Raw genomic sequence first — 14277 nt, forward strand, 5'->3', positions numbered from 1 at the left:
GCAGGCTCCTCTCACTGCCCCATTGTGCTATTGATTACCTCTGAATTCAATTTTTCTTTTCAATGTAAACTTTAATCTATTCGCGAGCCAACAATCCTTCTCCCAAGGGGCCATTTGAGAGTAAGTAACCATTTAATATGACTTTGGCTGAAGATTCATTGGCTTTAATGAATTGTGTAAATCACTCAGCTTCTAAAAGGGGCTGATGTCCTGCAGTTCACGACCCAAATTTGGGGCTGGTTAAGTACATCCTTCTAAACCGGCTTAAGTGTTTACTGACAAGAATCTCTTAATGTGTAATCACCATCTGTGTGAAACCAAATTAAACAGCTCCATTTCTAATGGATCTGGTAATGAAAATGGTATAATAATAGAGTGGATAGCTACAACTAGGCCTGTTGCGATAAACGATAAATCAATTAATCGCACGATAAATTAAACCTATCGACCTCATTTTAATTGTCGGCTTTATCGTCTCTTTCTGTCTTTTTTTCTTTCTGTTGATGACACTGAATGAAAAAAGGCTCAACTCCGGTGCTCTTCCTTAGTGTAATGTCCAGCACACACTACACGAGTTGTTGGAGGACTGTCGGCCCATTTTCAAAACCTGACAGAAATCCTAGGTATAACGGTTCGATTGGGTTCGTCGTGCCGTGTGGTGTCCAGCCACATGGGCACAAAATAATGGCTACAAGTCCAGTTAACTAATTTTAAAACCAGGCATTAATCAATGCTTTACTAGAATCTACCTGTGATGCATGTGGCTGGAGTCAGCGTAAAGTCCTGACTGAATGAAAATCATTATAACCTATTTATGTCACGATAACTATGAACAGCTGAAAACTTAACAGGTTTATCAACTGCGGTAGCAATTTGGCTCCAGTTCCTCCCCTTGTCATGTCTATATTCTTTGCACGAAATGTTGAAGAAATATTAATGTTGTTTCCACATATCATCTCCAATGTCCGCTGGACTTCGGGTTGCGCCGTGTCAGTTGTCCTAATTTCCCCTTAGAAAGCACGGAGGAGAATCCGCGCTTTCTGATTGGCTACTTGTCACATTCAGCGTTAAGCTCCCAGTCGGGGAAAACCCCCGATTTAGATCGGAGCGACCACGACGATCTACATCATACTACAGGATGATCGGTTACGAAATCACCAGCGAGAATCTTAGATCGGCCAAGGTTCTAAGATTATCGTAAGAGGAAATTGGGGGCAAAAAAATCGTGTAATGTGAACTATTGCATTAGGTAGTCAGATGTGCCCATCTTCTCTATTTAAATCTCGTGATTACTGAAGGGCAATATAGTATACAGTACAGACTTCATCATCTGCACTCTTTTGGTTGAATACTCTATTTATTTCCACTTTGGCTTTATGTTGTTTAGTTTTTATTCAAGACATTTTTTGTTAATGGAGACTGAGAATCCATTTTATTTTTGTTTTTGGTTGTTTTGTTTATTTAGTTTATTAGTTCCAGTGTTATGTGTTCTTTTGAAAATAAAGTGTATTTATCTATGGCAGGAAATCACATGATTATTAGTCATTTCCACTAAATCAGTGTCAAAAGGTCTTGAAACAATATTATCGTCTATCACAATAATTTTTTAGACAATTAATCGCTCAGCAAAATTTGTTATCGTGACAGGCCTAGCTACAACACTTTCTTAATAAAAAAAATAAAAGTAAAAAAAAAATCACTTGACTCACTTGGTAATCACCAGGTAGTTTGCTTTCACCACTTACCAATTTGTAGCATCATGTTTGAGACCCACTGAAACCACTGATCTGCCCGAGGCAAACATGCCATTCAGACCAATAAGCATCTGAGGAGGGAGGAACCGTTTGTGAGTCAGGACAATTGCAAGTTGAATGAACAAACATCTGAAGGGATATCATTGAGACGTCGTTACAATCTCTCGCGTAAAAACGCAAAGCGACATCGCCTGGTTTCACAAATAATCATCCGTCACAGCAGAAGATATTTTGAAAAGTTGGCTGTAGTAACTTTACTAATATTATATACCACAGAGAGAGATTTTTTTTTTAAACTAGCATTACGTTTGGAAGTCCTTGTATCCATTTTCTTCCTCTTGTTATTCAAATATAGCAACTCTGCGATGGATGTATGGGCATGATCATTACGATGCCCATTACGCAGTTATCGGTTTTTTAAATATAAATGCAACTATATATGCTCAATATACAAAAATATATCTTAGTGGTTTATTCATGTTAGCCTATACAACAACATGATCAAAAACAACATTGAATGTTTGCAAAAGTAGTGTTCTGGAGTGAAAGACATCAGTATTGAGGGATATTTGAATTCAGATTGAAGTATCAGTACTGGATCAAAATCCCCCAAAACCTGCATCAGAACATCTAATAAAAGCTCTACAACAGTTAATTTAAGAAAGCTAAACAAAAGCAGGGAAACAATGTAGCTATGTCTTCAGAGCCATTAAAACTGGGCTCAGTTAATCCCAGTTTGTTCACAAACTGTGGGCTCACTCATTGCCATTTCACATCATCCTGCTTTTGTACCTTTCTTACTAAATCATTGCGCAACTGATTATTTCTTTTGGTTTGTTCTGTTTGTCAATTATAAAGAAAGATAAAATAAATAAATAAAACAATACAAAATACAGAAGGGGCAAAATGACCAACACCCAGTTTGGTCAATTATTTCAGCCAAATGTTGCTACATACCAGAGTTTAGGTAGACATAAAACCACTAGAGTCAAAGTGCAGGAAAACCGTTCAATTAAAACAATGCAATTACTAGCAATCAATAGTCTGATGAAGGCACAAATTACCCCAAACACTACTGGCTCCTGGCTAGGGATTTTCTCTCTTTCCAAATAATAAAAAGTCTAACAAAAATAATTTCTTCTTCCACGGAATATTAGAATTTATTAAACTGCAATAAACATATTCAATGTCTTCCCTTCTATTCATCACATGTGCAAAGTAGAAGTTACCCAGGAGGACAGAACATACATTCATAAACACAGCAGCAGGTAATCAATAAACAGTCACCCGGCTATATGCGGTCAATAAAAGGCACGGCCTGCTTCACAAAACTTCTCTGTTCCAGGCCAAAAGTCTTTGCCGATCAATGCAGTGCACACTAAACCTATAACGCCTTTCGGGAGTCTGAAGGCATTTTGTGTGCACATCAAGGAATCCAAGCATATCTGGGGAAAGATTTGGTCTCTGTTGTTCAGCACGAAAAGGACCACAGAAACTCTCCAAGTCGTCAAAGCGACGTCTCGAAGATGACACCGATGTCCTTGGTGCGCCGCGTGTCGCTCTCTCCTTTTCTGTTCGCGTGAACCTGAAAGCGGATCAGGGAGGCAGTGTCACATCACAGAATGCCAAGCACACTTTCCAAATCTGAGCTGAGATCAGTTAAGGTGCGATTTAAGACGGGATCCAGTCAGAGCGCGGTGAAGGGATTTTGTCATCCACTGAGGCAAGCCAAAGTGGCTTATTTAGCCTAACAAACAGGTGTGAAATTCATAGGAGGAAAATTTTGGAAGATAATCACGGGAATTATTTGTGGGGGTAATTTTGTCAACTTCTTGACTTAAAAACTATTGGAATTGGAAAAAGTGACTGTGAAAAGCTTCACCCTACATTAGGTAGTGAAACTATTCATGAGTAGATTTAAGTATTTTTATCTAAAATGTCTGGAAGTTAAGAGCAAAGTCGAACTGAAGTCAAATCCCTAGTTTGTGAGCACAAAGGTTTGCTCAGCTCAAGTTGGAGACCAAGACAGGGAAGATGGTTTTCAATTTGTTTTACCAAGACAGATTTAAAAATCTGTGCTATTCAGTCCACTTTACTCTGACACCCTAAACAAAACCAAGTGCAACTAACTGCCTTCAGAGAAACTTGTGTGTAATTCAACACTCGTATAAATACTGCTGCTCTTTCAGGGCTTCAGACGTTTCTAGGAGACACTGGTAAACAAGCAGGGTCAAAAAGACCAAGAACAACACCAGACAGGTAACGGATAAAGTTGAGAAGAAGCTCAAGGTGGGGATTCAGTTATGAAACAATATTCTAAGCTTTAAATATTTCTCTGTGATCTGTTTAATACCCCTTCTAACAATGGGAAGAGAAAGGCAAAGTTGCAGACAATACCAAGACATGGTAATCCTAAATTGTCAGGCAACGAACGGAGAATTAATCAGAGAAGTAGCTAAGGTAAATAAAGGAGAAAGTTGGTCTGGTCAGATGAGGCCTCAAGTTTAGCAGAAATCCAGATGCAACAAAAACAAAAAACTAAACAACCTAAAACCACCACCATATTTTTACAACATGGTGCGCAATAAGGTGTAGAAATAATTTTCTTCAGTAAGGATGGGGAAGATGACTGAAGCGAAATACATGGAAAATTTGCAAGAAACCCATTTAGAGACTGCACTAGACTTGAGAGACTGGGGAGGATTTTCACCATCCATCAGCTCAATGTACACTATAGATCAAATCATATCTCTATGTTTGATTGGTCTAGTCAAATCCAGATTTAAATTCAATTGGTAATTTGTTGCAAGACTTTAAGGCTAAAGCTTTCCATTCAGTCTGACTGGGCTTGGGTTATTTTTCAAACAGAAGATTGGGAAAAGATTTCAGTCTCTAGATGTGTAGCTGTGCTTGAAACAAACGTTCATTCTACAAAATCTCGACTCAGGGGAGCCGAATGTGACGACAAACCACACTTTTCACAATTTTATGTGGAAACAACGCTGAAAACCGCGTGCACTGTTCCTTCCATTCCTCATTTATGTGCAACATTGTGTTGTTTTATGATATGGCAACCCATTTAAATACATACTTTGTGGTTGGACCAAGGCAAAATGTGAAAAATGTTTGATGGGTGTGAATACTTTTGCAGTTAAGGGTCTAACAATTTTTTTTTTTTTTTTTTTTCAGCTCAAAGCTTGAGATGTACCGTCTGCTCCAGGATTTTCTTTCAGCATGAACAAAGGAGGCAGAGGTTGATATCAGATTATTGAATGCATTTAAACCTTGACTGACAACTATAGAAACCTGACACACAACATGTAGACCATCTCAGTATTTAATAAGTGGTGCTAGACAGTTTTGGATGCTGACGTAATCTGATCTGTGGAGAGCAGCCTACAATGGAGAAAAGAAGAAACGCAAGGGCTCAAACAATGTCCTCGCCAATCCGCCAGTGTGCAGGGTAAGACGATACCAAATAATGCCACAGTGTGCTGCGTCTTTGAAATCAGTATTTTACTCATTTCACTCCTCTGGCTGAGAAGATACAGCACCGCTGATAAATTTGTGCGCGGGACAGAGGGAAAATGAAATGATGCCCACTTTTTTTTTCTTATTTCACAAAGACCTGTTTGAAGTTGCTATATGGTATCTGTCGTCCCAGACAGATGCACATAAAATGGAACTGAACAATGAATAGCCAGCCCTTATCTGCTCAGTGTCTGAAGGGGAAATACATCACAAATGAATTTCACAGGGAAAGAAAAAAAATACATATATACGGAGTTTCTTTATTACAGTAATCCCCATAGAAAGTTTATCCCGGATCACGATGAAGTTAAACCCAATATTCCCAAACGGAGACAGTGCGAAGAAAGCTGCTTTTCTGGACTCATCACTTAAAATGATCTCAAAATTATATTATGAGAAAAGAGATATTGTGGGAAGTTTCTTCGATAACATCAGCGGATCTGAATCTACAAAGAGCCAATTTCTCTCTTAAAATTAATGTTACGGTGTTGCGAGGCTGCAAGTAGACACTTTAAATTAAAATGGTAATCAAGTTTCTTTGCTTTGCTTTGTCAGGGTCATGGACATCTTTTGTCACAGCTCGTAATATTTTTGGAGTCTGAGGAGATTAGTGTGCGACGGCTGGTCTCTTACTTAGCGAGAGACCAGCTCTGGGACAGAGGCGGATGGATACCTGCTTGGCCACTTGCAGCAGTGACGCGGCTTCGGCTTTGCCCGTTTTTTGGACCATCTGGTAGAAGAGCCCGTCCTGGTTCTGGAGCAGGACGTACGGCTCGTCGTACTCCTGGATCCTGCCGGCATCCAGAACCTGCAATCACACATGCAGCAGAATAATAGGTGTGTGGCCCAACACCTGTATACTTTACTTCGGGGAAAACTGACATTTCAGCTGTTTCGCCAGCTGAGTGGAGCATGCAGACGGTGCAAACTTGAATGGGGGAAACAGTGGTTCGGAGTGCAAAAGGAACCATCCATTTGGTGTGACTCAGGCGGCTTGCAAACAGCGGCGCCTGTTTCTGCTTGATACGGCCTCTGACAATGAGAGGAACCTGTTAGCAGAGCGAAAGCCTGCTGCGCTGACTCTGACAGACAGGAGATCAGAGATTTATCCATGTATTTACCCAGGCATTTGCAGAGGCCTAGAGGTGGTCCTCAGTCAAATCCAACAATCACACCCTCAAGGCACTCGAGAAAATTACCATCATTTCTGTGTCATGGCATGCTATGTAAACCACACAAAGAATAGTGCCAGTTCCAGCAGTTTGGAAAAGACTACAATTATAGCACAGACTAATTTAAACAAGCCCGATTCCCTTACAGCACTAAAGAGCAGTTTGTCAACTGTGTCGGTGAGAAAGGGAGACTTCTGCAGCTGCTGTCATAATCAATTGTTTATGGGCAGAACGCTGGAACACCGAGTTTGTGTCTTGAAAATTGTTTTTAATTTGGGGAAAGTCAACTCACACACAGGTCACGGTTTAGTTCCCCCCTCAGCACACGGGGACATTTAACACAAGCATAGGTGTGAAACAGTTCGTGACACTTGGCTTTCCCGAGAAACGCTCTCAGTGGTCAGACAGCCGTCGGGTCGCGCTCCGTCCTCCGTAGAGGATTAACAAACACCGCCACGGATGCCACTAATTGGCACCTCTGCAGGCAGCAGCAAGAGAGAGCCAAAGATCAAGTGGCACAAGTGCCGATTCAATAAAAGCGAAAGCTGTGAGGGAGGAATCAACCCAGCTGTTGTGAAATAAGTGAATTAAACGGGTACATTGGGAGACGAGGCGCTAATGATACAGAAAAGAAGTGTCTGCGTTGTATGGGCCTCAGGTGTTCCAATCTTACCCCTCACCTGTCTGCTGTGTTTCTCTGTCTTTGTGATGCTGTTTGTTCATTGATGTTTTCTCAAAAAGACTTCTAGGGCTGGATTTACCTCAGATTAAATTACACACCAATTAACTCTATTTAGTCAATATTTTTGTGAAACATTTTAGAAACTGTATTATTTCCCTTCCACATCACAGTCATACACTTGTTCCAGATGTGGAAAAGCTCAATACCTTTGCAAGACCCTTCTTGTAATGAAGAATTTAATTGTTTTCTTTTCAGATATTTTCTGCTATTAGCCTTTAGAAAAATTAAATAAATAAAGGAGCTCAAAACACCAACTGAAGTGCTACACAATGGAAATTTACTGCATCCTTACTTACCAGTATTCTGTCACAGTCAATAATAGTGTTGAGCCTGTGAGCAATGGTGAGGACTGTGCACTCTTGAAACTTGTTCCGGATAGTCTGCTGGATCAGGCTGTCAGTTCTAAAGAAGCAGGGAACACAACACCTGAGAACACACACACACACACACACAAAAAGAAACTTCTCTTCCTACAAAGCCTTGGGCAGGGATTTTACGCAGGCCAGAACAATGGCTCATCAGCTGCAAAGTATGTGTAAGAGTAGACAGAGAAAAAATGAGGAACATCAGGCGGTTTAAACTGGGCAGAAATGACAGATTTTGACATTGTGATAAGCATGTTTTGTTTTACTCTTTTCAGTATATTAGCTTACTTACAGTCATCAGATCTAAGGGAAACAATCAGACTGACATTAGATTGATGTAAAAACCTACTATTATTTAAAACTTAAATGTTTCTTTTTTTTTTTGGCGATGACAGACCCAATCAACAGCAGTTAGGCTGTTGGATAGTTTTCATAGTTTTACGGGAACCACTAGTGCTGAAAAGTAAATCCAGCTAATTAGCTCCGGCGTCCTTTAGGTCAAAACTATTAACATTTAAGTTGTATGCATTATAAACGTAACGAGAGCCATTTGAAAGTTACAGTTCCTGCACAGTGTAGTCTGTCCATTTTAAAGCTGCAAATAAATAAACTATCATTGCCGACTGAGGAAAATACATCACTGCTGACCAAAATCAACCAATCAGAACCAGGAGGAGGATCTCCTGGCTCCTGAAGTGATCAGTGTTCAATGGCAAACAAAAATGGCTGTACTGGCCAATATAAGGAGACATATGCATTCACTATCACAGTTTGTGTTTGTTTATTGTGTCATTTTTAATTATTTGAAGTTAAATATTTTGTGTACACTCGGCCAAGAGAGAGAAAATACTATTATTAATCTTTTATTAAAAACAAAAATAAAAAAACGTAACAGCAAGGTGTTGCCTGACCTCGGGTCTACATTTGCTGTGGCTTCATCAATAATGAGGATACGGTTTTCCCTGAGGATGGCCCTGGCCAGACACACCAACTGTCTCTGGCCCACGCTGAAATTGGAGCCCGACTCGGTGAGCACCGTTTCCAGCTTGTTGGGCAGCTCCTCCACCACTGCCTTCATCTGCACCTGCAGAGAGAGAGAGCACGCCCCCAACCCTTCATTACTCCTGCATAAAGGCATCCTGTGGAGATCTCTTTAAAGAGCCATCCAAACACACCCATTAACTGGTTGGCACAATGCAAAGCCAGGTCCACTGATGACCTTGGCCAGTGCTCTCTTGTGGCCAGCCTCTAACTTTAATCCAGGCCACCAAACCCATTCAGAAGCAGGACCAGGAGCTGAAGCCCTTCACGGTGGGGGGAACCTTCATCACGGTTGCCCTGACTGCCCAAACACATCTCCTCTTGCACTTTCAATGGTTCCCCGTTACAAGCCGCACATTGAGCTGGGCCCCATGGCCCTAATGGGATTTTCCCCCATGACTTGTGGCGAGCAGGGAGGCTGAATGGCAGCATTGTACGGGGGAATAGAGGGATCCCCCCTGGGCTGGTGAGGGGGAATCATTCAGAGCCACGCTGGAGTACCTCTTGGAGTGCATTCCACAGGTCCTCATCTGTGTGCTGCTTGAAAGGGTCCAGATTCTTCCTCATGGTGCCTGTGAAGAGTACCGGGTCCTGTGGATAGATGGATATAGAAAGAGAAGGCCATAGCCAGTTAAAATAATGACGAAGGGGCAGATGTATAAAAGGGTTAAAGGCAGGATTTATAGAAGACTGAGAGCCAATGTGCGAGGAGAGATGTTCACAAAGAACCTGCTCCACCGAGGAGCTCTATTCAATGCTAACTGTGCTCCAATACATTGATCTTTTTAGTTAGAAAGCAGCAGCTTTGGACTACTGTGATTGGGAAATAATTGTTGAGGTTTGTTTACAGTTATGATATGATTCAAAAGTGCGACAGGCTCATTATGACACATTTCCCATGTGGTAGCAACTCAAAAACATGAAGCTTCTGTCAGCAGGAACATATTGCTGCATCCAATTCACCATGTGAAAGACCAGAGTCAGACATCAAGCAACCAGCAGGGGCAAAACATACACAGTTCAAGTCAATTGTCTACATACACTCATAGGCATGAAAGTCATATTAATTTTGGACAATTACTGACTTTCAGTGAAGGGAAAGTAGATACAACACAGAAATAAACAAAGACCTGCTTAATGTTTTTGTTTGTGACTGACAGATAAAAAGCTTAATTCAAGGCAATAACATAAAAAAAAGAGGGTACAATGAAACATCACAGGAAATTGACTTTAAAAGACAGCTTTATTGAAGAATGAAACATTGATAAAATGCAAGAAAGTAATATTGACCTTTATTCTTTAGCAACTTTTTTTTTTTTAAATACACACGGTGGAATTTGCTTGTATGTTGTCAATTAAGCTGTAATTGTTGGGTATGTATGGCCAAAGTAAGTTATGGTTGGATGACATTGACAACTCAAATTGTTTCACATTTATTTTTGGAAAAGTAAAGACAGAACATTCTACTTAATGTTTCAGTACACTGACAATTCGTATTATAATCTTTTTTTTTTTTTAAATACTGTCCAAGGACAGTCACAATAAAACTAGTTCACAGTTTTTGACTAAGCCAAAATGAAGAGAAATATAGGAAATCCAAAAGAATATTGCAAAAGTTAGGTCTGTTTTTTTTTTTTGTTTTTTTTAAAGATAAAATTAAACTGAACCAATGTTCTTTCTAGTCTTTATGAAGTGGGGATCATGTTTTCCTTTGTATGGCTGCCTGGTCAAAAATGTTTGTAAGCTGTCCATATGCTAGAAGTCGAAGACCGTATTTGTCTTTAGTCGAGTTCACAAGGCTCCCATTCCAGTGTAAAAACCTCAAATAATGTTCAACATGTCTTTGTAGTTGAAATAAATCTGATAAAAATCCTTTTACAGATCAGATACATCTTACTGAATACTGATCTCTTACAGCAGCCGAAGGAAATGTTTTCAGATCTTTTTTTTTTTTTTTTTTCTGCATTGTTTTATCATGCAACAATCACTGGCAGGATTACTCAGGATTTAGCACTCCTAAGAGGTTCTAATTATCATGCCCACAAAAAAAAGATAATAATGATATGTAAGAGAGAGGTGATGCAGATAGAGGTGATACATGGTAGCAGACATCTTTATCAAGATGTCATGTTTTCATCCTGTCTTAATCACAGTCTGTTAACTTTCGTAGCAGATCTCAATCTGACCTCAGTGGTAGACAATACATTTATTTTAAAACTGCAAGATTAGACCAGCAAAAAAATGTAAGCAAATAATCAGTCTAAAAGGTTCAATGTATGCATTGAGGTTACAGAATACCATGTAAGAGTTATTTTACCCACTAAACATGCTTTTCAAACAGCAGCTAATATTTTTAATATGTTATACTGGAATTTTATTTAGCAGACATATCAAAATAAAGTAGCTCTTACGAAAACTTATACAATGCTTTCAAAAAGTTTTACTAATACAAGCCAGTAATGTAATTAAACCATAATGTAGTTTTGAGAATCACATTATGCTGAAATAACAGCTGCATGTTCTTTGCTGCGAGTCTCCACAGCACACAGACACACAATTAAACTTAAATTATTCTTTCTAAAAAGCTCAAACTCAGTTAAGCATCTGTGAACATTATTCTAGCACATCAACATGTTTTGATTTAAACCATTCCTCTGTAGATCTGCGTAGGACTGTCACACTGCTGGAAGATGGACTTTTTCCCCAGTCTTTGTAGTCCCCAAGAGGTTTTCTTCCAGGATTGCCCTTTAGTTCGTGGCATTCATCCTCCCATCAACTCTAATCAGGTTTCCTTTCGCTGCTGAAGGAAATCATGCCCACAGCATGCTGCTACCACCGCCATCTTTCACGGTAGAGACGGTGTATTCAGGGTTCTGCCACATAAGGTTTTTCTAAGCAGAGCATCTTTTATTACGTGTTTGCTGAGTCCTTGATACAAGTTGTGGCAAACTGAGGACAGGAATTATGTCGCCTTTCTTTTAACAATTTAATAACCTTGGCACTTTTTCATTAAGATACCAAAGTATTTATAGTTACTGCTTTATGAGTACATAAGTGTGATTCACCACACTTACGAACCGAAAAAAGAACAAAACAAACAATACATTTCCTCTGAGTCTAAAGTCTTTTAGAGCAAGTGAATAAGTTATTTTGCTATGCTGTAATAGATGTAATAGTTGCATCTTGTTCCCTCAGAGATTCTTGGTCAATCAGTTGCAAAGCTTTACAAATCAATCCATGTTCAAAATCAAAAAATACAGACTGCCAGTCAAAGATACACAATCTTTCAGTTTATTAAGGTCTAACTAAAAAAATGCTTTTGTGCATCAATCAATCTTGAGACTAGAAATCGAACAGCAACCAGGCCGTCTGCTCATCTTATAACATGCACTTCTGCTTTAGTTTATGTGTGTTTCTTTTAAGCCAACCATAAATTTGTTTTCCACTTCAAAGTGATGTTCACCTTTGTGTTGGGGTATCACAAAAAAATCCCAAAGAAATACGTTAAAGATTGTGGCTGTAGAGTGACAAAATGTGCAAGTGTTTACATGGCATTTATAATCTCACAAGCCACAATAAACAATCCAAACCTTAACAAAGCAGCAAAGAACGTTTAGTGTCAAAAATGAAAATCGCGTCTCAACAAGTCGCATCCTGTGGGGTCAGAAGGGTCAAGACCAACAGCTCAGTTTCCATACAGAATAATAAAGCTTTCAAAACCTAATCCCTGCTACCTGCGCTCTCCCAAAATGTTCCACCTCTTCACCTCCAATGAGCTTTTCCCTCTGTCACCAAAATACCACCTTGTCATAAAGCCAGCCGAAGTCCTAAAGCAGACTAGTTCTGTGACACACTTTAATTGAGGATTCAGTGTTAGGTTGGAAAACTGCTTTCAAGCGCAGCTTTCCATGCGCCAATTATGTGCTCCAGCAGTTCCAAGCCCTCTGTTTGCCACAGAATTCATGTTACACTAAGACATTCCTGAGGGTTCAATAGAGACTGAAATGGATCCTTTTTAATGCCATATGCTGTCACAAATCTATCAGAACCAAATCTCATCAATAGGACTATACAGTAAACATTTAACTTTAAATTTTCTTGGAAAAAAGTAAGGCTACAAGCAATAAAGACAGTTGACAGTGAAAGGCTGCCTGGATGTTGTATTATCTGTGACATTCATTAAAAATAATTTAAATATTAAGTTTTTTAGGTTAATTTATATGAATGCAAAAGATTAAAAAAAAAAACAAGTTTAAAAAAGTTCTCTAAGTGCTGCCTACATAATGAAAATGTCACACTGTATGACAGATGAATGTGCAGTGGAAGCTTTGGCTCGTAACCTGGCACTTTTTAAGTCTTCCCTTTAGGAGAGGCAAAGTAAGTAAACAAAATCCCATCAAACATACATCATATCCATCTCTAACTAGTTTAGACGAGGAAGTAAAACTTCATCTGAAGAGGCAGCGATGCCAGAAACCCATCAAATCCACAGAGGAGCATTAATGAAATTGTTTTTGGGCATCTTGGCTGCAGCCGAGAAATGTTTGAGACTTGGGGTAAGTGACGGTGTTCACTGCGACTCTGACTGTGAGGATGGGGAGCTTCTTTTAAGCAGCTTTCCCATGTTTGGGGGGTAGAGGGCTAATCCTCTGTCAGGGATGGGGAACTGCTCTCTTCACAGTACAGGCCGTGGGAGTCTTCTCCCCTCCCTCCACTCTGCTGACACCCACCCGCGGGCTGGCATTTTCTTAATGCCGTATCAGTTTCAACAAGCGGAAATAAAGTTAAACTGTCTCAAGGCATCCGTTTGTCTCACTTTCAGAAATCCCCAGAGAGACAACTGTAATTCTCTTCACTTGCTTTGGCTTTTTAAAAGCCAGGAGGACAAAAAGAGGAGGAACCAAAGCAAGAGGCTGTTACCATCGTTTCTCAATCATAAGGAATCAGTCAGAGACTTTCACTTGAGCTGTCAAAGCCAAAAGTTAGGTGGCAGCAGAAGAAGACCAAGTTAAGCAGAGTAGCTTGTTCACTTGATCAGTTTTCTCTCTTTAACTATTGGTCATAACAGGCGGTTTTAGCTTCCAACGACAAAAGACACAGCTCAGAGGAATAAGACAGTTCTTAATGGCGTACCTGAGGGATAATTGACATTTTCTGGCGCAGCGTGTGCAAACCGATCTCTGAAGTCAGAATGCCGTCAATTGTTATTCTTCCCTCAGGTTCTGCCAGTCTGAACATAGCAGAGATGAGGGAGCTTTTACCAGCACCGGTGCGTCCAACAATCCCAACCTTTAGAGGAGAGAAAGGAATTTCAGAGCACATCCATAAAACTCTACAAATTCCCCCAAAAAATCTTCTAACACACACTATAATGCTACAATTGAAAGTCATAATCCTGAAGAAGAATGTCATGTGACATTTAAAATTGTTTTGCTTGTATGAGCTCAGGAACGTTTTTTTTTTCCTCTTTTTGAATTGTGTTTTGTATATACAAAAAAAACAACAACAACAAAAAACACTTACATTGACTGACCATTGCATTACGAGAACACAAAGGTAAAAATCCCTGTTGGTGGGATGGGTAAATTAGTCAGTAAAATCATTTTTTGCCTTAGTTTGATGAGTTGAAACATGAAAAATAGTCAAGCCTAAGTTGGACAAGAACTAAACTC

General features: G+C 39.7%; 1 protein-coding gene across 1 annotated transcript in view; it reads right to left on the reverse strand.

Annotated features, from left to right (window-relative positions):
- Nucleotides 1-2211: 2211 nt before the first annotated feature.
- LOC106922936 (ATP-binding cassette sub-family C member 4) overlaps nucleotides 2212-14277 on the reverse strand; it is a 50578-nt gene continuing 38512 nt past the window's right edge. Inside the window, exons 26-31 of the mRNA XM_014995709.2 lie at nucleotides 13739-13894; nucleotides 9107-9196; nucleotides 8476-8648; nucleotides 7496-7601; nucleotides 5959-6093; nucleotides 2212-3339 (exon numbers count right to left, since the gene is read on the reverse strand). Of these exons, the coding sequence (XP_014851195.2) occupies nucleotides 3262-3339; nucleotides 5959-6093; nucleotides 7496-7601; nucleotides 8476-8648; nucleotides 9107-9196; nucleotides 13739-13894 (738 nt within the window). The 3' untranslated portion in view covers nucleotides 2212-3261. The remainder of the gene's footprint in view (nucleotides 3340-5958; nucleotides 6094-7495; nucleotides 7602-8475; nucleotides 8649-9106; nucleotides 9197-13738; nucleotides 13895-14277) is intronic.

The sequence above is a fragment of the Poecilia mexicana genome, unplaced genomic scaffold (genome assembly GCF_051168715.1).
Source record: "Poecilia mexicana isolate PSO_F unplaced genomic scaffold, ASM5116871v1 scaffold_2, whole genome shotgun sequence".
NCBI classification, from domain to species: domain Eukaryota; kingdom Metazoa; phylum Chordata; class Actinopteri; order Cyprinodontiformes; family Poeciliidae; genus Poecilia; species Poecilia mexicana.